Here is a 26,574-nt window from a genome sequence, read left to right as displayed (position 1 = left end):
ATCTTTTTTTCCCCCATCAGATACAATTTATTAGAACTGAAGTTTGTTTACGTCATCTCTATGGCACACTATTTCTAGCTACTGTGATGGTGATGTTCCAGCACAAGAAGAATTCTTCATTCGGTGGAACTTTCTTTTGGCTGATAGACTTTTGAGTGTCAAAGAAAAAATTGTTTTCCTGATTAAAGCTATGCAGATAAGGATACTGATACTTATTTCCCCAAACCTCACCCCTAAAATATAAATAAGCATCGTTTGTTTGTTGACATTAATTGGAAACACAGTGTATTTTTTTATTTAGGTGCTGGTAGCATTCAATGTTGCATTCGTTTCAGGCGCACGACATGGCGATTCGCCGTCTGTGTTTGTTGTGTCGTGCTCACCATCAGTGTGGCTACCACCTGTCACCGTACAATGCTAGTACAGTGTCATTGACGGTATTCCCCACGTTGTGCCTTTTCTTCCAAAGACTTACTCATTCCATAACTAAAAGCCTCTATGTCCCACTCCCCTTCACCCATTGTATTTTTAAGATCAGTTTGCTTTTTTTTTATTTTTTATATGTTTTTCGGTAAGTTTAACCGTGTTCTCTCTCTGCCTCAGAAATTAAAATGGTTAATAAGTAAATGCTGTAAAAGAGGTTATGCAGATTAGTTAAAAATGTCAATACCCAATAGATGAATTGGATAAAGTCTTGAACTGACAGTTGATATGAAAGGTAATAGTAAACAAATATGAAAAATTATCCAGCTTCACCTAGGACTCAAGGGTAATATGTATCACTGACCTTTTGAACACTTCTGCTCTTTGTAGCAATAATCCCACTTCTAGAAATTCACCCTAAGGCAATAACTAAATGGTAGAAAAGGTAATGTACTGTGGAGTTTGTTTTAGTACCTCTGGGATGGTGAACCAGCAGAGTCAACCCAGAGCAGGAGCAGCAGTAGGAACACGCCTCAGGGTAGCATCAATTCATAGGATGGTATGCAGCCATAAAAATTCTAATTTTGAAGAGTTAACGCCCTGAAAATAAGCAGCATCATAAGTTATAGGGAAAAGACAGAATACCTGTTTGGATGTATATAAGGTATACAATTATGTCATGATAAATGCACTCCTGGACAAGGGTTTGAAAGACCGCACAAAAATTTAAAAAAAGAGCTTCGTTTTCTAGGGTTATTAATACTTCATTCTTGTTTGAAGAAAATTTTTTCTTTTACCGTTTATTTCAATTAATAAAAATTAGAAGGAAATTTCTGGAAGAATGTTAAGGAGAATAATAAAGCAAAAGATCATTCTCAGGACTTCTTTCCATTGTCCTACATGCTGTTGCTGCTGACAGGTCTGTTTTATATGCTGTCTGCTGCTAATCTATCCAGATTTTTCAAAGGTCTGCAGTTCTGTATGAATCTGAAGGCACTTTGAAATCTTAACCATTTAACTCATAAGATGATCTACCTGTTGATTTGTGAAATACATCTTCAGGGGAGGGACTGAACAAAGTGTATACCGAAAATACTTTTACTAGTGAGAATTTGGAAATTTTATTTATTTATTTTTATTTTATTCTTAATATTTATTTATTTTTGGGAGAGTGCAGGCAGGGGTGGAGCAGAAAGAGGGGGACAGAGGATCCGAAGTGGGCTCGGTGCTGACAGCAGCAAGCCCGATGTAGGGCTCGAACCCACGAACCACAAGATTATGACCTGAGCTAAAGTCAGATGCTCAAGCAACTGAGCCAGCCAGGTGCCCCTGGAAATTTTATTTTAAAAGTACTTAGCATAAGTTTTCTAGAATATTCTTAGGAGCCCGAAAGGAAGCCATACGCATCTCTGTGTCTTTGTCCAAGATTAGGCACAGACCACTCAGGTTGAGTTAGGCAGATAACTCAGTTGCCTTTTCTTGTTCCATGCAGATTCCCTTGGGTGTACCATTTGGGAAATAATGGTGTGGAATCCATCCCCCACTCTGCCCTGTTTTTCAGGCTATTAAATGTTTTTTCTTTCATTGTATTCCTCAATGCCAGTTACTGTGGTTCCAAATAACTTTGATTTGGCACTTTGCTGAGGAAAAGCAGCCTGCCTCTGAACTTTCTACCACAAAGTGTTAGGGGAATCTAGTACTTTGGCTAAGTGTATTGTAATGATCTAGAACCTGTATGCTAGGTACTCATTGCTGAATAGTCCATCGTTTTAAGACAGTGTGGTTCACATGACTTTTTCCCCCAGGACCCAGGAGGTGAGGCTGGTGAGGAAGCTGTAGATGAAGGCACCAGTCGGATTAATGAACAAGCCAGTTTTGCTGTAAACAAACTACGAGAACTAAATGAGAAACTTGAATATAAAAGGCAAGCTCTAAATTCTATTCAAAATGCACCAAAACCTGACAAGAAGGTAACTCTTTCACTTTCAAGGTTGTCTTTGAAAGTTTCCATTTTTCTGATCTGATAAGTAGTAGTTGCAGTTTATATTGCAAAGCATCACTGTTTCTTTAAAAAAAAATTGTATTTGTACGCTCCGTGGTTACTTTTTTGCATCTAGTATAGAGTTAGAAAAGCACTTTTTTTTTCTTTAATTTTTTTTTTTTTAACATTTATTTATTTTTGAGACAGAGAGAGATAGAGCATGAACGGGGGAGGGTTAGAGAGAGGGAGACACAGAATCTGAAACAGGCTCCAGGCCCTGAGCTGTCAGCACAGAGCCCGACGCAGGGCTCGAACTCACGGACCGCAAGATCATGACCTGAGCTGAAGTTGCCGCTTAACCGACTAAGCCACCCAGGCGCCCCGAAAAACACTTGTTTTTAATCTTCTGTGCTTTGGGGTTCTCTCCGGTCATCTGCGGTGAGCAGCCCTGTGCTCTCTTACCTGGCTTGCCTATGGTAGGTACCTTTGCAGAAGAGGGCAAAGCACTTCCTTGTGCCAGACCCATTTCTGGAAGTACATTAACTTTTCAAGGACAATCATCTTACTTTTATTTTTCTTTCAAATGCTGTGAGTCACAATTTAGAGAACCTCACAGAATGACACAAGAAATAAATTGTTTTGCTAAAAGCCAACAGAATTGGAAAGTTTAAAAATGTAAACAGCATCTCCCCAGCTGGCATTTCTCAAACCCGTGCAGTGGCGTGGCTTTTTGCTTTGTGTTTATACGTCTTCGGCGACCCAACAGGGAGATGTCTCTGTTACAGGTATGGCTGGTGCTCTTCAGTCTGCCAAACTGACCTCCTCTGGCACTTTCTGAGGGTGTGTTCAGCAACATAAGTGATGAGTAAATGCATGATGCTCTGCTGGTCACTGTGGAGAACCAGTGACCTATAGAGCTGCCAGCCTTCCTAAGGAGGGAGCAAACATGCTGATTGTGGAACCAAAATATCCTCACAGGAAAATGAAGCAAGGTGGTCACAGCTCTGATGGTAATAAAATGCAGGACGAGGTTTAGGCTACGAGTGCTTCCTGGAGGCTTTTTGAGAAAGGAAAGAGTCCTCGTAGCTGGCATGTTCAGGAGAGTTTTAAGGCAAAGCTTCTGCCCTCAAACTACAGGTTTTCTCATGAAAGAGGTCCAAGGGGATGATGAGCATGCTTTCTCTTTTTTTTAAATTACTTTTTTAAAGTGTGGCAAAATAGACATCACCTGAATTTACCATTTTAATCGTTTCAAGTATACACTTCAGCATCGGTCCGTTCACATTGTTATGCAACCATCACTACCGCCCATCTCCTGAAATTGTTTCATCTGGCAAGACTGAAACTTTGTGCCCCTTAAATGACACTTTCCATCCTCCCGTCCCCAACCCCCTGGAAACTACCCTTCTCCTTTCTACCTCGTATGAATTGAACTACTCTTAAATACATCATGAATGGAGGCATACGGTATTCGTCCTTTTGTGACTGGCTTCTTTCCCTTAGCCTAAGGTCTCAAGGTTCGTTCGTATTATACCGAGTGTGAGAATTTCCTTCCTTTTTAAGACTGAACAATTTTCCATTGCGTGTACATACAGCATTTTGTTTATCCGTTCACCCATCAGTGGATGTTGGTTTGGCTTCCACCTTTTAAGTTTTGTGAATGATGTTACCACGAACGTGGGTACAAATACATTTTTGAGATCTTGCTTTCCATTCTTTGGAGCATGTGCTCACAAGTGAAATTGCTGGGTCATAATTGCTGGGACAGTAATTCTGTCTTTAATTCTTAGAGGAATCTCCATACTGTTTTCCATATTGGCAGCACCATTTTATACCTTCTCACCAACAGTGTGTACGGTTTCCAGTTTCTCTATCTCCTCACCAGTAATTGTTGTTTTTCATTTTTTTTTTTATAGTAACTATCCTAATGGGTGCGAGGTAGTATCTTATTGTGGTTTTGATTTGCATTTCACTAATGATTAGTTACATTGAGTATCTTTGCATGTGCTTTTTGGCTATTTATAGAATGTTTTTGGAGAAATGTCTATTCAAGTCCTTTGCCCGTTTTTGAATCAGGCTGGTTTTTGTTTTTAAGTTTTAAGAGTTCTCTATATATTCTAGATGTTAGTACCCTATCAGATATGTGATTTGTAAATATTTGCTCTAATTCTGCGGGTTGCCTTTTTACTGTGTCAGTAGTATTCTTTTCACAAAAGTTTTAAATTGTTATGAAGTCCCATTTTCCTATATTTTCTTTTGCTGCCTGTGCCTTTTGTGTCATAGCCAAGAAGTTATTACCAGTGCAGTGTTCTAAAGCTTTCCCCCTATGTTTTCTTCTAAGAATTTATGGTTTTAGCTCTTACGTTTAGGTCTTTGATGAATTTTGAGTTGTCTATTATTTGTGGTGTTAGGTAAGGGTCCAACTTCATTGTTTTGCTTATGGGTATCCAGTTTTCTCAGCACTGTTTGTTGAGAATATTGTCCTTTTCCCATTGAATGGTGTTGGCACCCTTGTCAAAAATCACTTGACCATACATGCAAAGGTTTATTTCTTGCTGGTCTGTTCTATTCCATTGGTCTATATGTCTGTCTTTATGCCAGTACCGTACTGTTTTGATTAGCGTAGCTGTGTAGTAAGTGTTGAAATCAGGAAGTATGAGCCCTCTAACTTTTGTTCTTCTTCAAGATTGTTTTGGCTATTCAGTCTGCTTTGAGATTCCATGTGAACTTTATGATGGATTTTTCTATTTTTGCAGAAAAAAAATCACTGGCATTGTGATAAGGATTGTGTTGAATCTGTAGATCACTTTGAGTCATATTGACATCTTAGCAGTGCTTAGTCTTCTAATCCGTGAACATTGAATATCATTCCATTTATTTGTCATCTTTAATTTCTTTCATCGGTGTTAGGTAGTTTTCATAGTAGAAATCTTTCACTTCTTGTCTAATTCCTAAATATTTTATTATTTTTATGCTATGGTAAATGGAATTGTTTTCTTAATTCCCTTTTTGGATTGTCCGTTGTTAGTGTATAGAAATGCAGCTGATTTTTGTCTGTTGATTTTGTACCCTGCTACTTTGCTGAATTGTGTAGCATTTTAAGCGCTTTTGTAACTCTCAGGATGTTTTCCCTCTTGCAGATTGTTTCCAAGTTGAAGGAGGAAATAATTCTAATAGAGAAAGAACGCACGGACCTACAGCTGCACATGGCAAGAACAGATTGGTGGTGTGAGAACCTCGGAATGTGGAAAGCCTCCATCACCAGTGGAGAGGTAGGTCTGACTGCTTTTCCTCCAAGTTTACTTTAAGAGTATGATTTTGGAGGGGTACCTGGGTGGCTCAGTCAGTTGGGCATCCGACTTCAGCTCGGGTCACGATCTGATGGTTTGTGGGTTCAAGCCTTGCATCGGGCTCTGTGCTGACAGCTCAGAGCCTGGAGCCTGCTTTGGATTCTGTGTCTCCCTCTCTCTCTGCCCCTCCCCGCTTGCACTCTGTCTGTCTCTCTCTCAAAAATAAATAAACATTAAAAAAATAATAAAAAAGAATATGATTTCGGGGTGCCTGGGTGGCTCAGTCAGTTGAGCAAAGCTTTGACTTCAGCTCAGGTCATGATCTTGCAGTTTGTGAGTTCGGAGCCCCGCATCAGGCTTGCTGCTCTCAGCGCAGAGCCTGCTTCAGATCTTCTGTTCCCCTCTGTCTCTGTCTCTCCCCCAATTGCACTCTCTCTCAAAAATAAATAAAAACATTTAAAAAAATTTAAAAAATGAGTATGATCTTATAAGACAAGATTTTGTCCTACAGAATTAAGGTTGAGGATAGAAAAGTTACGTTTGCTCTTACAGACTGCATTTGCCCCCTTCTTTCCTCACTATTCTCGCTCTGTCTTACTACCCTTGACTGTGAGCTGTACTAGAGCTGCCTGGCATAGATCTGATCTCTCTCCATTTCAGGTTGTTCTTGTTCACTGGAACTGTAAGCACCTTTCAGATAGGGACAGGTAATGTCCTTGAATTGCCATTTTCTTTTGCCATTGAGGGTTGAAATAAAATGGAAGGGCACTATTTGAAATTTGGTGGTGAAAAATTAAAAATTTTAAGTGTTTCTGATTGTTCCATTCTGCTGACTTCAATTACTTAAATCTCAATTGCTCTAAGATCTTTAATAATGAATATTTTTTGCTTTGACTTAGAAAATATTTTGCTATTCTTTGAGGGATATGGGTATCAATTTCCAGAATATGCTGTATCCCTTTTGTCTGTAAAAAGAATTTCTCTTCAAGGAGTGATGCATATAGGCATTTCCACTGTTGACAACTTCTTTGTTCCCACCTGGCTTACTATCAGTCATATGGAAATCTGGAGACGAAGGTCAGGTCCACACAAATAACGAGATCATGAGGAACACAGTGTTAATGTTTTGTTCCACTATTATTTCAAACGGCTTGTGAAAATACTTAACTCCTTAGATTTGTAAGGGCCTGTTTGTACCCTTTATCTTTGTTCTTCTCCGTCTTGCCCATCAGCCCGGTGTCTTTACACGCTCTCTGTGGTGGTGGCGTGGGGGTTGCTTAAGATTCACAACCCTAAGTTCACCTCTAGATTGGATAGCACGCAATTCATGTTCTCCGAGAGCAGCTCTGAAAGCACACCCGCGGCAGGAGTGCTTCACTGGGTGCTGCACCGGCTCTTTGGTACTTGCGAGCACTCCCATTACGGCCAGCTTCAGGAGCTCGCCGTGGCACCGTGGTCACCGAAAAGATAATGGCAATGGACCCTGAAGGGTCACCTGACCGCCAGAGTTTGCAAGGCAGCCCTGCATGGGAATGTGTGGAAGATGTATCTACGTCGCGCCAGATTCTCTTGAGTTCTGATCCTGGCTGACACCCACACTAGCTGTGTGATCGTAGGACAGTCCAGAGACCCTGTGTGTGTCCTCACCTCCTGCATCCTCACAGTGGGGTAATGGTCCTACGTCACGGGGCTCCGTGGGTGCTCAGTGTGTCTTGTGTCTCTTTCCTTTGCCTTTCTTATTGACTCTTTGTCTCTAATTTGATTGATGATACTAATTCAAGCCTAAATTCAGTATTTTCTTTTTGTTTCTAATCTATTTATGTTAAGTATAATAATGGCCTATTTCTGAATTATGATGTGTGTGTGTGTGTGTGTGTGTGTGTGTGTGTGTGTGTGTGTGTCTGAATGAATTATCTAAGTTGGGAGGTAGAGGAAATCTTTTCTTTCAATGTATATCTTTCAATGTAAAATTTCATGAAAATTGAAATCATGGTTTGTTGAATCCAGAAATTAAACTGGGGAAGGCTTTATCCTTTTCTGAGACAGGTTTTAGCATATCTTACACCTTTTTGCTTTCTGTTAATTTGTTTTTTCAAAGGAATACACTTAGGATGCTAAGTCTGCTATATTAATTTTCTTTTGATATGTAACAAATGACCACGTTTCATGGCTTAAAACAGTGTCCACTGATTGGCTCGCAATTCTGCAGGTTGAAAGTCCAGCACCGTATGACGGTGTCCTCTACTCATTGTTTCCCGAGGCTGAAGGCAACGTATTGGCCAGACTGAGTTCTTGTCTGGAGACTCTGAGGAAAAAGCCACTTCCAAGCTCGTTTAGGGCGTTGGCAGGATTCCGTTCCATGCGGTTGTAGACCTGAGGTCTCGTCTGGCTGTCAGCGGAGGCCCTGCCACGTCCTTTCCACCTGCCCCTCTCCATCTTCACGCCAGCACCACATGCCGAGTCCTTCTTGCGCTTCCTGTCTTTCTGACTTCCTGTCCTCCTACCATCCCAGGGAGTGTCTCTGCTCTTCAGGGGCTTGTATGATTAGGTTAGACCCATCCGGGTAATCTCCCTTCTTTAAGGTCAGCTGTCAAATATAGCATAACCTAATCGCAGGAATGGACACCATATTCACAGTTCCAGGGATGATGCAGGGTGTAGCCACCAAGGGGTGGGAAATCTTGGGGAGTATTTAGAAATCTTGCCTACCACATCCGCTAACCATGCTTTTTGTTGTTGTGGTGTCTGTTTTTTCCAAGGTTACAGAAGAGAATGGTGAGCAAATGCCCTGTTACTTTGTCATGGTAAGCTTACAAGAAGTTGGCGGAGTTGAAACTAAGAACTGGACCGTCCCTAGAAGGCTCAGTGAGTTTCAGAATTTACACCGGAAACTTAGTGAGGTATGCATACTCATGAATACAAGGTTTAGAATTACAAGCAAGAAGATATTTAAGAGCTCATTTCAATTTTTACATATAAGGAAACTGATCATTAACCTTTCTCCCTTCGCTATGGATACTGGCAAAGTGGCTTTTTCAGTCCGACATTTGGAAATTAACTCATAGCTCAGACGGTTTAGAGTAAATCCTTCAGGACAAAGAACTGTCTGATCTCCACTAAGCCTCAGAGAACCCCAGAGCTGAAAGAGAGCTAGGGGTCATCTAGGGCCCCCGGTTTTGAGGCTGCCAGTTGTGACCCATTAGTGGGAAGTGAAATCAGTTATTGATTGCAGCAGTGGACAGAGCATAGAATATATTGGATTTCAGCACAACAAGTAAGGGAGTCATACAGTGTCGTGGTTGAAAGCATAGACTCAGGAGCAAGACTGCTTGAGTTTGGACTGTGGCTATACTGTTTAGTAGCTATATGACCTGGGACTTGTCCCTCTGTCTCTCTGTCCCTCTTCTTCCTCATCAGTAGAATACGAATATCCATAGCATCTACCTCTCCCATCTCACAGATTTGTGAGAATTAAGAGAATACGTTTATCCAAAGCATTTAGAAGAGAGTGTTTTGCATAATAAACGTTACCGTGTCGGTGGTGGTAGCAGTGGTAGTAATGAACACTGTTTCATAGAACTTCTCAGCTTTACATGTGGATTATATTATCTATGTGGATATGCATTTATACATATGCAGGCTGCAGCGTAGCATGCACTTCCTACTGTGAGTTTTAGTTAGAAACATTAGAAAGCTTCTAATCTAGGTCACTTCTTTTATTTTAAGGTGTGAGGAACTGACCCCAGAGAGTTTGGTCAATTTATCATAGGACGTGTACATAGTGGCCAAACCAGGATTGGAATCCGGGTCATCTTACTTTCCATTTCTTGTTCTTCCATCTTTCTCAGGAATTGCGTCTTCTCTAACTCTCCTCCTCCTGGAGGTGACTGCCCTCTTCCCCAGCAACTGAAAAGCTTTTCAGTCACGTCTACTTTTGTTTCTGTTTATTGTTCTCTGGCTTAGAATGAACTGACTCTTGGTAAAATCCTGTGGTCACCTATCAGACTCCTCTTCTGCAAATGAAATATGTCTATTTCCTATAACCTTTTCTCCTGAGGGGATTTTTTTAAACCTTTTTAATCACTATCTTGTGAATACTATAACTTCTTCAAGTGCCTTTTTTTTTTTCGAATTTTCAAGTTTTATTTTCTTTATGTCAGCTTTCTTATTAATACAGACTTTAATCTGATACAGACTGACCCCAATCAGACTGTTATTTCCATTCATAATTGGTTAAATCAGAGAAAAAGTTTAAATTAATTTTGAATATGTACCGCCAAAAATAAATATTCACTTAATGTGAATCCGTTTTATGATATCAAAAGGTTTTTTCCTCCCCAAAGATTCTAAGATAAATTCAAGATTCCTTTGGCAAATGAAAAAAAAAAAACAAAAAAAAAAACCTTCTAAAATAGTGAGCTTACAAAACAATGGGGATTACTAGGCATACTTACTGTAAGAGAAAATATGTCTAATGAAAAGGAAATTTAAAACATGACCTTAAACTTTTATGAAAAATTTTAACAAGGCCTTTGCTTATTTACTTTACCTGTTCCATAAATACCAGAAGAGAAATTGGACAGTTTGTAGTGACACTTAGAAACATTTTTTTCCATAAAGCCAACTTAGATATCTTTCCCTTTGACTCCTTCTTCCAGTCCCCCTTTACTCTTCTGAAGAGCTATTCAGTTCTTCCAGAGTTTTGGTTGGGTGGGTGGGTTCCAGACTGACCCGGCTTTCCAGGTAGGGAGTTCCTGCACAGGGTTTTCCCGTCACTGGATCTGTGACTTGTCCAACTTTGAAAACGATCTCGGCCAGTTCATGTTTTACCTGCTTTGTTCGTGGGACAGTGGAGCTTTGAGAAGCACGATATCCCCAACAGTGTGCTGCTAAAGAGCATCATGAGCAAAGTAGACTTTTCCCTTATTAAAATACTTTAATCAGTAGGGATCCCAAACAAGCCTGGTCACTCTGACTTTGGCTGGTTTTTGCCTTGCTGTTCCGATCGCCTTCTCCACGATGCATCTGGCATGGACAGATGAACGAACCACTGACATCATGTGGCTTTGGTCACTTCCCGCTCTGCTTTCCCTGCACGCATCCTCTATAACTTCTTCAAATGCTTTTAAAAGGTTGGTGGCCACAACCAAGTGTCCGACTCTGGTACTTCTCCAGTGGACTGTGGTCACCCTGGTAGTGTGGAAAGCAAACTGCCGTCTCAATAGAAGATTAAATTTTTGCCAAAATTGTCGAGTACAATTGACACTGCAGAAAAATGTGTTGTTTGCCCTGTGACAAACCATTGTGAAGCCAAGTTTAGGATCGGTCTAGTTGCTGACGAAAACAGAAGGAGAAAAAGGAATTGAGAGGAGGTTTTGAAATAAAATGTATGTGGAAAATATTCTTAGAAAACCAGAAACAAGTAGATCAAAGACTGAGAGGAAATAAGCCTTATAAAATTCCATGTCTGTCATTTTTCTCCTCTCTTTAGCTGATCACTGGGTTCTTTTCTCACCCTTAGAAATTAGCATCGTGTGAGTTGTCATGTTTTTGTATGTGAATGCTTTCTGTTGACAGTTGGGACAGGAAGCACCTTTTCGGGTCCCCGGGGAAGTGCAGTCTTCCCTTCTGACGCTCACTGCCTGTTTCGTTTCTCTACGACTGTACCGTGAGTCGGAGCCCTGGTTTATGTACAGCCTTGGGCACGTGCCGTTGTACTGCTGGTCCTTTAGTGGGCTGCGAGGGAAGGGCCAGTTTTCCCTTTCCCGGCACCCGAAGCACTTGCATGCACTTGCTCTGACTGACTTGTCCCACGCCTTCTCCTGCTACGGCCAGGCCAGCGGGTGCTCCTGTGCCCCTTCTGTGCGCCAAGGGTCAGCAGCACCGAAGGCTGTGGCAGGCAGACTCTGTGCTCCCTGACTTGTCGATGCCAGCTGGTTTCATTAAGCACATTCAGATGGCCCCAGTGCCTTCGTGAAGGCCAGCGTTTGGAAATGGGGGCAGAGTCTGGAGAGTTTGGGAATTGGCACAAAGGACACAGACTGTGTGGTCAGATGGATCTGGGTTTTAATCCTGTCGTCAGTTGTATCCTATGTAGAACAGGAATGAATAGCCATTGCCAACTCTTAGAGCTGTTGGTACACACGCCATGCTTCTAGCACAGTGTCTGGCAGAATGTAGGCCTTCATCCACAAAGGGAAGTCTGTTATTATTTATTAATATGCAGTATTAATATTAATATGGTTACATTGCGAAAGGCGGTAAGAAAGCTACAAGCCCAGTTACTCTTTCTTTCCGTTGTATTCTTTTGTCAGCTTTGATAACTTGTCCACACCTGGAGATGTTGTAAACAAAGCACATCCTAACAGAAAAATCGTCTGTGAGCCGGGTGTGCCCGCCTAGAGCACTGGGCTGCTTCGTGTTGCACAAATCCACCCGATTGGCCTGGCCTCAGGGCTGCCTGGCTTCCAGGCCTTCGTGGGCCTACGGGTGCGCTTTAGACTTTTTTCATCAAATGTCCTGCTCCTCCTCATTCCTTGGAGCCGGATTAGAACAGTCGGGTTTTCAAGGTCTTAAATCTCAAGAGGAACGAGAACAGGAAGAAGATACTTGGTTTGTTCTAATTATAAATCTAAACTGTCCCCCCCAAGATATAAATATGACTGAGTTGCTAACATTTAATGTTTTCTTCCACAGTGTTTCCCTTCTTTAAAAAAAGTCCAGTTGCCTTCTCTTAGCAAGCTGCCTTTCAAATCTATAGATCACAAGTTTATGGAAAAGTCAAAGAATCAATTAAATAAGTTTTTACAGGTAAGCAACTGAAACGTTTTGGATCCAAGAGGAAAAATTAGTTATTTTGGGGTTAAACTGTCATTATTCTAAGATCTTGCTCATTAGCTTCCTGTGCTCTCTGGTCATGCCAGATCCTCAAAATATCTTTGGTTGGCTTATTTGTTTGTCATGAAAGTATACCACACACACAAAATATAAAAAATATAAAATACGTACAGTACAGAAATCACGTGTACAACCGTCTCCTCCTTCACACCCTGAGCACACCGTGCGTGCACGCACTAGCACCCAGTCCGGGAAATAGGATACTGCCAGTGCCTCCGGCTTTCTTCCTGTTCATTGCCCCCCACCCCGACCAGGGGCCGTGATGATCCTGACTTCCGACAGCCCAGAGACACTTGTTTTCGCACTTTGTATAAATGGAATCATGCAGTATGGACTCCTATGTGTCTGACCTCTTTCACTCGACACTGTGTTCAGGGGACTCTGGCCCGCAGTGCTGTTCTGGCTGCGGATCGTTCGTTTTCACTATTGTGTAGATTTCCCACTGTGCGAACATATTGTACTCTATTCATTCTGTTTTTGACAAGCATCTGCATGGTTTCCGGTTGAGGCCATTTATGAAGAGGGCTTCTAGAAACTTCTAGTACTTGTCTTTTGGTGAATATATGTCGTGTAATACCTGCGTGTCTGAGTTTCTTAGTTTTATGAAGTCGTTGTAGCAGTTTTTACACTGTCACCCCAGAATGTAAGGGTTCTGATTGCACCCCGTCACCATTGCCACTGACTCTCTGCCGTGTTCTTTAAAGAAAAAAAAATGCTTATTTATTTATTTTGAAAAACGCGCACACGTGCGCACGTGCAAGTGGGAGAGAGACGTAGAGAATCCCAAGCAGGCTCCACCCTCAGCGCGTAGCCCGACGCGGGGCTCGATCTCATGACTGACTGCGAGATCACGGCCATGAGATCACAGCCTGAGCCAATGTGGACACTCAATTGACTGAGCCGTTCAGGGGCCCTGCTTTGTTCTTTGTAATCATCCTGGTGGGTGTGTGGTAGTATCTTGTTGTGGTTTTAATTTGCATTTCCCTGACAGCTAATGATATGAACTACCAGTCTGTATGTCTTTGGCCATTTGGATAGTTTCTTTCGTGAAGGGTCTGGCCAAGTTGAGTCTGCTTTTCTGTCCTGTCTCCTGTCTTTTCCCTACCACTTTGTGGGAGTTCTGCATGTGATTTGGACATAAATCTTGTCAAACCATTTATGTTGCAGATACCTTCTCCCTTTCTGTGGATGGCCTTTTCGCTCTCTTAATGACTTATTTTAATGAACTGAAGTTCTCAATTTTAATTTAGCCCAAAATACCAATTTTTTCTCTTGTGGTTTTGCCTTTCTGCTTGTTAGGAAATCTTTGCCTACTCTGAGGTCCTAAAGACCTTCTCCTAAGTTCCTCTGAATGCTTTATTATTTGTCTTCAGTCTGTTTTTAGAGAATAAGGCCAAAGATACACGATCCTTAGTAGCAACCACTATATATTTTTCCTTTGCTGTGCCCTCTATATATGCAGAGTATAGTTAAGTTACTCAAACCATGGACCCCCAAAGCTCTTTTTGGAGGCATTGAACTTTGCCTTGTGAAACACTTTTTGCCTATATATGGTAGCTAGAAGTCCTGAGATTTTAAATAGTGGATGTTGCCAAATTCTTAGTAAAGGCTATATTCAAATATAGTCGTTGAATCAGAAGTATGGGTCGTTGTTAAAATAAGTTAACGTCAGGGGCGCCTGGGTGACTCAGTTGGTTAAGCATCTGACTTTGGCTCAGGTCATGATCTCACAGTTTGTGAGTTCTAGCCCTGCGTCGGGCTCTGTGCTGACAGCTCAGAGCCTGGAGCCTGCTTCAGATTCTGTCTCCTTCTCTCTCTGCCCCTCCCCCACTCGTGCTCTTTCTCTCAAAAATAAATAAATGTTGAAAAAAAATTTTATAAAAAAATAAGTTAATGTCAGAGTTGCTTTGACTTTTTTCCCCTTATATTCATATCTTCTTCTTTCCCTCTGTCTCTGTCTCTCTCTAAATATGTTCGTATGTGTGTATTCTAAAGTTTTCCAAGATACAAATTATGTTATTTCCCAAGGGAAATTTTTGTTTCCTAAAATTATTTTTTATAATATTATATAATATGTGTGTATAGTATATAATATATAAACCTCTCTTGGGAAATAAAACAATTTGCACTGTAGAAAAATGTTCTGAGTTTAATTATGGCAGAACTGGGTTAGAGAATCATCAGTGTTTAAATGCTCTTACAAGAGAATTTAAAACTGAAATCCTACCATTTTGTTGCTGATTCAGAATGTCTAGGAAATCATTAAACCCACTCCAACATAGTAACCGATTGAATCATTCAGATGAGTTAAAGATCTTGTTTGTGAAACAAGACACAACACTCTGTGCCTGCACTTTCTGGGTGCAGGGAGGGCGGATATGTACCCTTACTGGATTGTGGGTGATGGAAATGGGTTAGTGAGTTCTGCTGTTGTGCCAGGAGAGAAACCACACTCTGCGACCCTGGCGCCACTGGTAGGTCATGTGGGCACAGCCCAGAGCAAGAATAACCTGCAGCTAAGCCAGATGAAACTAGTTCCAAGTGGCCTTTTGTCTTGTAATCAAGAGGTTTTCAAACCAGGAAGTACAGATTTGGATTGTTTTCCCATTTCCTCAAAGACTATTTGAAAGCACTAACTATTGAATGTATTTCGGAAAGTTACACTGCAGACTGTTATTTCAAATATTATCCCACCAACTGCAAACAGGAAAAGATGTAAAATGCTTAGTCTTTTATTGGGTTCACAGGACCTTCCAGAAAAAGGGATTCCAGTGAGCACGTGTGTACTTGAACGTTTATTTATGAGAAATGGTTCCCTATTGAAGCAAACTAACCATACAGATATTTAATAATCTAGATAGTCATTCTCGGCCACGCACGTGTCTTTCTTCATTCCTGTGGACATATAGGAACAGACTGCTTACACCAGCCTTCCGCCTCCAGCGGTGCTCTGTCCTGCTTCTTGGTGTGCGTGTGCACAGCACTGTTCTTGGAGTGCCTTACACCTTTCTCCATCACCCCTTAACTGGATGGTCACCTTAGATCTTCACTAGAATAGGACAACGTGCTCTAGGTGTTTGTGGGAAGGAGTTGGGAATGGGATGCCATCCCCAAAGAGCTTAAACACTATAAAACCCCAGGGGGTGCCTGGCTGGCTCAGTTGGTAGAGCAAGTGACTCTTGATCTTGATCTTGATCTCAGGGTCCTGAGTTTGAGCCCCATGTGGGGGTAGAGGCTACTTAAAAAAAAAAGTTAAAAAACAATTATACCTTGCCCCACAGACATCTTTGAGAATTTCTGACTTTTCCTATGTATTTAATTTGATTATTTTCCTTCATAATCAAATATAATTTAGGCCAAAGTCTTATTACCCTTAATGATTTCTTTCTATTGATTATATTAAGTTCAAGACTTAGTCATTTCTTACTATCTTAAAAAATAGTGCTGGAGAGTATAGATCAGCTAAAGGAAATCAAGTTAGGGGGGAGAGTATCTCACTCCTTCTAATCTATCCTTGCATACAAGTGAACATTTGATGCTCTGTGAAAGGAATAAAGGCCTATCTGTTGGGCTCCGGGGCCAGGGAAGGCGGTAGTGACACCCACTCCTCATCCGCATTAACCTCCTTCCCTCCATCTGAGTCAGAACGTACCTATTTCCAGTCCAGTCTTCATGCAGGACACAGGAAGCTAACAACCACTGGAATGTTGGTCGCACCCTTGGACCCCCTGTCCCCTGTGTGGCAGTATGGGGTGTTCTCGGAAGTACTTGTTCTAGAGAAGGTCATAGTTTATCAGATTTCAACCTTTGCCTGAACAAATGTCATGTGACTGTCAGGGACCAAGTCCACTGAGACTAGAACCTAACCTCTTGGGGCACCTGAGTGGCTCAGTCGGTTAAGCATCCGACTTCAGCTCAGGTCATGATCTCACGGTTCGTGAGTTCAAGCCCCGCGTTGGGCTCTGGGCTGACAGCTCAGAGCCTGGAGCCCACTTCAGATTCTGTGTCTCCCTCTGTCTGCCCCTCCGCTGCTTGCACTCTCTCACATTGTCTCAAAAATAAATAAACATTAAAAAAAAAAAAATTAGAACCTAACCTCTTCTGCCACCCCAGGCTGTCATAGCAGAAGCACAGTGCTCCCAGTGTCCCTCTACCCCAGAGAGATTACATCATAAATGGGGCACTATTTCCCATTGGTCTCTTTTTTTTAAGTTTTTTTCAATGTTTATTTATTTTTGAGAGAGAGTGACACAGAGCATGAGCAAGGGAGGGGCAGAAAGAGACACAGAATCCGAAGCAGGCTCCAGACCCCAGGCTGTCAGCAGAGAGCCCGACACGGGGCCCGAACCCACCAGCAGCGAGATCATGACCCGAGCCGAAGTCGGACACCCAACTGCCTGAGCCACCCAGGTGCCCCACCATTGGTCTCTTTAATCCTAAATCCTGTATTGTGTTTTTTCGAGTATTTATTTGTTTGTTTTTTATTTAAGGTTTATTTTTGAGAGAGAGGGAGAGAGAGATCACAAATTGGGGAAGGGCAGAGAGAGAGGGAGACAGAATCCCAAGCAGGCTTCGTGCTGTCAGCGCGCAGAGGGTCCTTGCGCAGTGGGTGGTGTGTAAGGTGTTCCAACACAGGCGGGTGAAGGTGACGTTCAGAGGCGGTGGCCACAGGTCTGTCAGATGTGTGCAAAGCAGGAGTTCTTTGTTGTGGTGCAAACCGAGTGCGTTCTGTTGTCCACGCCGCATCCCCCACGAGCAGGATGATTAGGGTGCTCCGGTTTCCCAGGAGAGGGTTGAGATCACTGCAATTAATCTCAGATGTTCTGTTTCAGCAGGAGAGGGAAGCGGTTTGGGGTTCAGAATCGGGGAGGTAAATCCCCAGCGCAGTCCTTTGTGCCTCGCTCGCCTGTATCTGTGCTGGTTTCCAGCAGTTTAGGTGTAGTCCTCCCTGGGAGTAACCCACCCTTTTTCCTCCACAGAATCTGCTTTCAGATGAAAGACTGTGTCAGAGTGAAGCACTTTATGCCTTTTTGAGCCCTTCTCCTGACTACCTCAAGGTTATTGATGTGCAGGGGAAAAAATCCACTTTTTCATTATCCTCATTTTTGGAAAGACTTCCTCGCGACTTCTTCTCACATCAAGAGGTAAGCTGTTGAAAGGTGCCATTTTTTAAAAGTTTGTTTATTTTGAGAGAGAAACAGAGAGAGACAGAGACAGAGAAAGTGGGGGAGGGGCAGGGAGAGAGGGAGAGACAGAGAATCCCAAGCAGCCTCCACGTTCATTGCGGAGCCGGACCCAAGGCTCTATCTCAGGACCGTGAGATCATGACCTGAGCCGAAATCGGGAGTCGGATGTTCAACTGACTGAGCCACACGTGCACCCCAGTTGTGCCATTCTTGCAGACTTGGGCACATCTTTTTGAAGGCTGTTTTAAGTACCAGATATTTGTTGAAAGCATGCTACTGGTGGGGGGTCGGGGAGCAGGTACATCCTTTTTCAGTTATTATGGCTGTTATACTTTGGGGACACCTGCTTGTGCTCCCCTATAAGCCACTTGCAAGACTTATGATACAGAAAAGAGTAATAACAAGATCAGTAGGCGAAATGTGGATGGGAAGTTGTATGGGAGCCCCTGTAAAAGTGGTGGACCAGCCATCCCTGGAGATGTGGGTCGTCATTATGGGGAGGCCGGTATGAGAGGGACAGTCAGTAGGTCATGGGACTAGAGAGGAGGGCGTCTGGAGGGAGCTAATTAATGGAATATTAGGCAAAAAGCTGAAGGGGCGGGGGGCAAGGTCATGCCAAGCTGAGGTGGTCAGAACTTATTTTCAGGGAATGGAAGGTCATGGAATATTCTGAAGGAAGATGAGTCTAGGAGTGACATTCATGGGTAAAGAAGTGAATAGAGAGAGGCTGCAGACATTTGCGATCTTGTATTCTAAATTTTTTTTTTTTAGTGTTTATTCTCGAGACAGAGAGCGTGAACAGGGGAGGGGCAGAGAGAGAGGGAGACACAGAATCCGAAACAGGCTCCAGGCTCTGGGCTGTCAGCACAAAGCCTGACGCGGGGCTCAAACCCACGAGCTGTGAGATCATGACCTGAACTGAAGTCGGACTCCCAGCCGACTGAGCCACCCAGGCACCCCAGCGATCTTGTATTCTAGAGCTCAGGCTTCCCTGCAGAGCCAGCTTCTAGCTATGTTTAGGACACTGGAGCCCCAACTTTGGCTCTTCAGCAAATTGCTCAAGACCATTGCTGAAATTCGGTGTCTCCTTATGGAGACATTCATTACCTCCTTGGCGTTCATCGCCAAATGCTACTGCCTCTTCACCAGGATTGGTTTAATGAGTTTGGACAGAAGGCGCGGATGATGGACAGGAGCATGCTACTTTACTGCATCCTGAGCTGAGAGAAATCTGGACACCCCACAGAGCATATCCACACCGGTGCTCGGGTCTCTGTGTAAACCTGCTCACCCCCCAAGCCTCTCTCCCACCTCTGCCCCTCGGAGCCATGTATGTCATGTCTGCCCGTGGTCGGTTAGCTTTCCTCCATGACCTCCCATTTATTCCCGAACCTCTTGGAGTTTACCTTATGGCTCAGTCACTATGAGATTATCTCTAAGAGTGAGTGCCCACGGCCCGATCCAGCGGCTTCCTCTCTGTTTTCACCTTCTTCCCCCTCTTCTGCAGTATTTGATGTTGCTGTGACGTTTTGGAAACTCCTCCTGCCTCTGACTTCTCAGTCCTTTCCCCTGCCCCGCCTGTCCCCCACAGTGCTGTTACTAGCCCTCTGTGTGGTTCACAGCTTCAGCTGTTGCCTCTGCAGACATCAGAATGATGCTCAGCTCTCCTTCCACTGCCCGTGTTTGTGCTTCTGTGACAGCACTTCGCCCTCTGTGTAGAAACAGCTGCACGTATATTTGTCAGTCTCCCCAGATCGCTGTGGGCCGCCGAAAGTCTGGATCCACATCACCCCTATTCGCAGTAGCCTGGTACCTGGCAGATAATGAGTTTTGAGCTGAAACTTGCTGATACACAGATCAGAAAATGAGACTGACTGAAGTGCAGAATGAGAGCTTGAGTCAGAGCTTTAAAATGATGACATTACTGGGGAGCCTGGGTGGCTCAGTCGGTTAAGCGTCTGACTTTGGCTCAGGTCATGATCTTGCAGTTTGTGAGTTCGAGCCCACGTCGGGCTCTGTGCTGGCAGCTCAGAGCCTGGAGCCTGCTTCAGATTCTGTGTCGCCCTCTCTCTCTGCCCCTCTCCTGCTTTCTCTCTCTCTCTCTCTCTCTCTTTCAAAAAATAAAATAAACATTAAAAAAAAAAAGACATTTAAAAAAACCAGGGAATTTAAAAAAACATTTTAACAGCGAATTTAAAATCATGACTTTTAAGTTAAAAAGGCTTACTTTTGAAACTCAAAATGGTTAGAAAACTATTTTGTTATCTACTAATTCACTCCTTACTAATACAGTGATAGAAGTTTTTCAAAATTATCTTAAACCTTGAATAAGCCTTTAACATCAAGCTTTTCCCTGGGGTTAGATACACATTTTGCCCCGCGTTGAGAATGCATAGATTTCTGTATGTAGGAAAGTCAAATGAGTGTTTACGGTTGAAATGTGAGCCCATAGGTTGGAATTTCCATGTGAAAGAAAAGAACAACTCTAACAACTTTCTTGGATAAGTGACTTCCTCTGACCTTTCTGTACCCCCAGGAGGAGACAGAGGAGGACAGTGACCTGTCAGATTATGGTGATGATGTGGATGGGAGGAAAGATGCCTTGGCTGAGCCATGTTTCATGTTGATTGGGGAGATCTTTGAACTTCGAGGAAGTAAGCCTCTTTGTGATTTATTTAAGTGGTCACACACCCACACCCACCCATACCCTCATAATACCCCTTTATTCCCGAATCACATTTGTATCTATATCCATTCACTCATCAGCAAACACATTTACCAGCCAACCAGATACTGTGGGAGAACCCGAGGCCACGACCTCTGTACTTGGGGAACTTTGGGTCCTGAGTTACCCTCTACCGTGTTCCTCTGAATACAGATAGAATGCTTTGAATTTCTTTTTTACGTGGTTTAGCATAGCCTCATTGCTTTATAATTGTGCATAGTCAGGGAAGGAGCCCTGTTGATAAAGGTAAGGTTTTGGTGCTGTGAGGTTGTACTCAGGTCAGGGACACAGGAAATGCCTCAGGCCTACCTTTCAGCTACCTCTGTCCCTGTTGAGAAGTGGTTATCAGTGGAAGGGTGGGGGAATTTTGTCCCTCAGGGGACATTTGGTGATATCTGGAAACACTTTTGGTTGTTACAACCTGGGGGATTGTGCTCCTGGCATCTTGTGGAGAGAGGCCAGGGATGCCACCAAACCCCCTCCAGGGCCCGGGGCACCGCCCGCAACAAAGAGCTGTCCTGTCCAAAAGAGCGCCAAGGTTGAGAAATGTCACCCTAGCGGTACCTGAGGGAGATGTACTTGGCAGAAACAAGGGCAAAAACAGAATCAAAGTATTCGTGTTAAGACCCACACAGGTGCTCCTCCCCCAGAGTATTACTTGGATAAAAGGTCAAACTGTACTAGGTGGCTGAGTCTTGGGTCCTGAATAGGTCCCTCTGCCCACGCTCACCTTCCACAGCCCCCCCAACACTCTGAACCCTGAGATCAGTGTGCTCCGTGTACCGAGAGCCTCAGGACTAGCTAGAGATAGGACAGGTGCCTGAAGTCACAGCCGACCACCTACAAGAGGAAACCCATGTGAGGAGTAAGCGTTGGTAAGGCCTCGTAATGCCACCAGCCAGTAATATGTTGTCCTGTGACTGTCTTGTGCTGTCTACCCAGATTAGCAGCTTTTCCCTTGGGGTAAAGAGTATGGGCTGGGAGTTGGTCCTGTATAGGAAATGGAGCTGGGCTTCCCTTCTTATTTGTATATCCCTTAATATATCACTTAAAGGATTATTAGCAGATGAAAAAACTTCAAGTACTATTGCAAGTTTGAACATGTTTTATGTGTCTTAGTCCTCACCATCTACTGTGATGCCTCATCCATAGTCAGTGATCAATAAAATGCCTGGATGGATGCACAGGCAAGAAAATTTTAAGTGCCAGAATTAATTATTTTAGTCATTAATAAGCCAGAGCTAAAACAATCAGCAAACGCTTTGGGAGCATATGTTTTAGAGATCACTCTGTAAGGAGAAAGAAAAGTATATCAGATGTAGCTTCTTTCTTCGGTGAACTTACACCGCAGGGGTTCCAAAAATGTAATTCGCATTAAGCCCTAGACCCAGTTCTAAACTGCAGGCAGAGATTTATACGTAAGGATGTTCATTTTAGCATAATTTCAATAATGGAAATTTGGAACTAGGCTAAACTTTAGAAATGGCGGATGGTTAAATGAAGAAGTAATCTGTGATAGAATATCATCCAAATACCAAAGATCCTTTCAGATGAAAAAGCTATCTATCCCTGTTCTATGTTTTAGAGGCTCTAAGATATATATTGATGTTTAACTAGGTACAGCATAGGCAGGAAAAACTAGTTCTCCACCCAAAATCTGACTCTTCGTCAGTGAAATCTGGCTCATTAAATCGTGAGTCTTCCCCATTTCCCATGGAGTTGATAAGAATGAGGAAGCACCATTGTAGCCTTTGGTCAGTGTGCTCTTTGTGAAACAAAGGGATCCAGAGACATGATGGATGGGAGTAGGGCCCAGTCTTGTCTTTGCAGCTTGGATTTCCTCTACCACATGCCTGCTTAGAAGCATATTTGGTTTTGCTAGTGACATTTCAGAGGGGAATAAATAGAACATCATTTATAATGAGATGTGATATATTTGCCATCAGCAAAATGCCAGTGTTGCTGCAGCTGCTTATGTGTCTGAACAGATGAGTCCTTGGAAGGAAGAATAGGGCTGATTCCTGTGCAGTATGGGGAATGGGGACCGGGAGAGGATTGGAAGAAGGGAGTAAAGGCATATCAGTGCTGGGAGAGATTTGTACCAAAGACATTTTTGGTTCCTGCTCTAGTTAAGCGTACAAAAGGGGATCAGTGATACAGCCTTTTAAAAAATGTAGAACTGTCGCTTGGCCGTCAGGCATTCTTAGAGCTGCCTGTGTCCTCAGACCCTCTGCATATTGAGAGAGAAAAATCCGTTATAAGATGGCTGACGACAGTACTGAGAAGGAAATTCCAGCCCCTGCCCTAAGACTCCCCTTCCAGGTTCTTCTTCCCGCCCTGCTTGCCACATGTACCAAATTACTACTAATGAGGAATGCGGAAGTAACAGACTATAAATTGTCCCCTCTGTTGACACTCTGGGCTCAGACCTCCGGAGAATGATCTCCTCTGAGCCCACCGGTGTAAAATAAAGCTCCCGCCTTCCAAGATCTCCAAGTGCCATTTGGTTCTTCTGGGGTGATCCAGACCAGTTTCCATGACAGTATGAGCTGCGTCTCTTCTGCTCTGGAAAGCCAGAGTGAGGTTATCAGCACCGGCAGACATGCTGCTCCCAGCCTAAAATGAACGAGTCTGCGTGCTATCAGAGTGCTCTGAATTCCAAAAAAAATTTAAGGCACCTTTGAAGCATAGTTCTGATTCTAAGACTTGACTCTTACTTGACAGGTTAACAACACTACTTTAGCTGGGTACTTAGATCCATTTAAAAAGTTAGAAATGACTTTGGAATGTTCTAAAAGTCTAGGGCCAAGTCTGTGTTGATTGTTGATTTTGTTTGGGTGGTTTGTCTCGTACAGAGGTGTTTGTGGATTTAGTCCCTTTTAGGTTTTCCTACTGGGGCAGGAGCCCTGAACTCTAAGAGCCAAGCCTGAATTTCTCATTTGCTTATGTGTGAGTAACTAAACATTTCAGTGAATGGATGTGAATTTATATAGATGGAAAATTTGGTTTAGATTCCAATTTGCAGACCTAAAACATCCTCCCAGCATTTCTTTGCCGTCTTCTGGTTTATATTCATATTCTGTACCTTTAAAAATGTGTCTTCATGTTGGTAATTAAAGTTTAGGTCTGTCGAAACTTTTACAGCACTCGTGTAAGATATCAACAAGATTTGTAAAGCAAAACACATGCCCTTGAACAGATGAGGAAACTGAGGCTCAGAGAAGGTGATTTGTGCCCAGCTGCTCTGGGAAGTGGCACAGGAGTGCGCCAAAGTCACGCTCACTCGGGGTCCCAGCTCTTGACAGTTCACCTTTCTCCCAAGGGCATAAAATACATAAAAGTATGGAGTGATCTACAAACGGCTATCCAAAAGGGAAGTTAGGCCCATCAGCTCATTCATATTTCAAAATATTTGTCAACATTTGATCACAGATATTTCTCATTCAGAGCAGTGTGTTAGAAAATTGGGTTCAACAAGCCAGACAGAAACCTAAAATAGGCTTTGCAGTGTCTGCTGGTGGAAAACAGACGTGTAAGTAGCCTGGGGACATGGTGAAGTAGAGTGTTGTTTCCATTCGCTGGCTCAGCTGTTGTTTAGGCATTGAAAAGCTATAAAAACTCTTAGGTTTCATCTCATCGGTTACTATGTGGAAAATGAAGGCTTGGAAGAAGTTTTTTTTGACAGCAGTTTGCTAACCTGGACCCAAATTCTGCAGATATCCTAGTCATTACTTGGTGTCAGAACTCAGATTGAGTCAAATGGTAAGATTTATGCTTTGTGCAGCTCCGAAAATGTCATAATTGTGATATACTGTGATAAATTCTTTTCTCCTCATTTCTATTTTAGTGTTTAAATGGGTGAGAAGAACATTAATTGCTCTCGTTCAGGTCACTTTTGGAAGAACCATCAACAAGTGAGTTTCATGAAATGAATGTTTGAATTAATGCCTTACTCTTTGCCTTAAAAATCAAATTACCTTGTGATATAGTAGCCGGGGATCTCTCTAGTTTAAGGTATTATATTTTCTCATTTTGTTTCCATTAGGGTTCTAAGATTGGATAGGGAAACAATTTCTCCCACAGGAGGCATGGTGAACTAGATGATAAAAGCTTGAGCTAGCTTCAGCATTCTGGCTGACAGGGTCAGGAAATTCTGTTCTGTAGGGGCACCTGGCTGCTCAGTGGGTGGAGCGTGTGACTCTTGATCTCAGGGTTGTGAGTTCAAGCCCCATGTTGGGTGTAGAGATTAGTTAAAAAAAAAAAAATTAAAAAAACAAAAAAACCCTAAAACCCTAAAAGTTCCGTTCTGTAAAGTTCTCTTTTGATCATGATGACCAGTTTGAGTATCTTGGGTATAGTGTTTTTATGTTGCATGATGGGAATCACTTTAAGGCTTAGACTCTAAGTCAAAATGAAAGTGCAATAAACATCATCTGGCAGGTATTTATTTGGAGGGAAATGCAAACCATATGTGGTTTCCCCCCCCCCCCCCGAGTTGGGGTAACATTAAAGTGGTAATTGCTTTTATTAGTTCATATCTTAATACCCATCCATTGAGATATGTGGATGTATACCACCATTGTAAGCCATGTGTATATTCTAAGCAATGGTACATTATCCATACACATGAGAGTTTAACTCCATATCCAGTACTCTTATGACTTCCTGTACAATAAAAATGTGAATTACTTGCTAAAAGATAAGGGGGGAAAGTCAGTTTTTTTGTACAGCAAAATATTTTAAGATGAAATTATCAGATTTTCCCTAGTGAAAGATGAGCTGTTAAAACCATCATAGTGACTTTGTACACATGGTTATCAGGTAAATCTTATACGTTTTTAAGGGAAACAGTAAAGAGCAAGTTATCTTTTTATTCATTCCCAAATAGAATATATTTTCCTTGTGGTCAGAAGCAAAATTTACTTGTCAGATTTTTTAACAAATGGTATTAGTGGCATATTTAGTTGACTTAGTATCATAGGCTTTTGTTTTCGTCAGAAAGATGGCCTGTTTAACTTACCATTTCAATCTAAGGCAAACCTCTTAACTGTTACATAGATGGGCTTTGGATAAAGAAAATTCCAAAATGGCCCTGTATTTCCCAGTACTCCAGACGTGCTAATTTATTTTCCTTTTCAATTTCAGCAAATCATGCACACTTTCCTTGCTCCTATTTATGATATTGGCTCTTAATTATAAATGAGCAGTGGCGGTCTGTGTGTGGTGAATCCATTGGCAGTTCTTTTTATGGGGCTTGGAGGAGAGGTGTCATGTAGAGAGTTTTCAGGCCGTTCATTTCAGTGGGCTTTTTATCAGGCAGAGAAATGATGGAGCACCTGGCCCTTTGCTATTTTTGCCTTTAGCAGAGAGAACACATCACAAAATGAAGCAGCAGCACAGTATGTGCCTCGTGCCTTGTCCCAACTATAATTTCACACACCAGGATTGATTCAAAAGCTTCCTTTGGTTTTGGCTAATTGAGAGTCAGACTTAAATTGATAGAAAATACATAGGTGATGGCCTTTGGTAAGAGTCACTTACCTAATTTTGAGTTGCAAAGTGAAATTTTCTTCATGTAGTGCCAGTGAGTAACTCAAAACAAGACTGGGTAGGGGGGCGGCGGAAGGTGTCTGCGTTTTTACGTAGATTTTTCTTAGGCAGGCAGGCAGGTTGGCAGGTTCTCTCTTAAAGCAGAAGTCCCATTTGGTGCACCTGGGTGGCTCAGTTGGTTAAGCGTCCGACTTCGGCTCGGGTCATGATCTCACGGTCCGTGGGTTCGAGCCCCGCGTCAGGCTCTGTGCTGACAGCTCAGAGCCTGGAGCCTGTTTCAGATTCTGTCTCCTTCTCTCTGTGACCCTCCCCCGTTCATGCTCTGTCTCTGTCTCAAAAATAAATAAACGTTAAAAAAAAAAATTAAAAAAAAAAAAAGCAGAAGTCCCATTAAATTAATACAATTCTTTTATTTGGTCTAGATATGAATTGCCCAGTTCCTAGGCAGCATAGGGAAGTATCTTAGGAGACATGCAGTTATAAACAGAATTAACCCAGTTTTAACTCAGAGCAGAGTTTAGA

The 26,574-nt window shown here is 42.6% G+C and overlaps 1 protein-coding gene and 1 pseudogene across 10 annotated transcripts in view; one reads left to right on the top strand and one right to left on the bottom strand.

The window, feature by feature from the left end:
• Window positions 1–26,574, top strand: part of SNX25 (sorting nexin 25) — a 135,281-nt gene that overhangs the window by 102,588 nt on the left and 6,119 nt on the right. For 8 of the 10 annotated variants that reach the window (XR_007458188.1, XR_007458187.1, XM_049632537.1 and 5 more), the window contains 7 exons: window positions 2,229–2,393; window positions 5,545–5,676; window positions 8,454–8,594; window positions 12,391–12,504; window positions 17,571–17,735; window positions 20,314–20,431; window positions 24,350–24,416. Coding sequence is in view for 7 of the 10 variants with exons in the window: in XM_049632537.1 (XP_049488494.1) it covers window positions 2,229–2,393; window positions 5,545–5,676; window positions 8,454–8,594; window positions 12,391–12,504; window positions 17,571–17,735; window positions 20,314–20,431; window positions 24,350–24,416 (902 nt within the window). In the remaining 3 variants the exon portion in view is untranslated. Of the gene's footprint in view, window positions 1–2,228; window positions 2,394–5,544; window positions 5,677–8,453; window positions 8,595–12,390; window positions 12,505–17,570; window positions 17,736–20,313; window positions 20,432–23,375; window positions 23,452–24,349; window positions 24,417–26,574 lie in introns of those variants that run through there. The other 2 variants (XM_049632533.1, XR_007458189.1) reach the window with 2 other exon arrangements.
• LOC125923909 (28S ribosomal protein S17, mitochondrial-like) lies at window positions 10,079–10,751 on the bottom strand (annotated as a pseudogene).

This window comes from Panthera uncia, chromosome B1 (genome assembly GCF_023721935.1).
Source record: "Panthera uncia isolate 11264 chromosome B1, Puncia_PCG_1.0, whole genome shotgun sequence".
NCBI classification, from domain to species: Eukaryota; Metazoa; Chordata; class Mammalia; order Carnivora; family Felidae; genus Panthera; species Panthera uncia.
The sequence above is the reverse complement of the archived record's forward strand: the minus strand, read 5'-3'. Positions and strand labels throughout refer to the sequence as shown.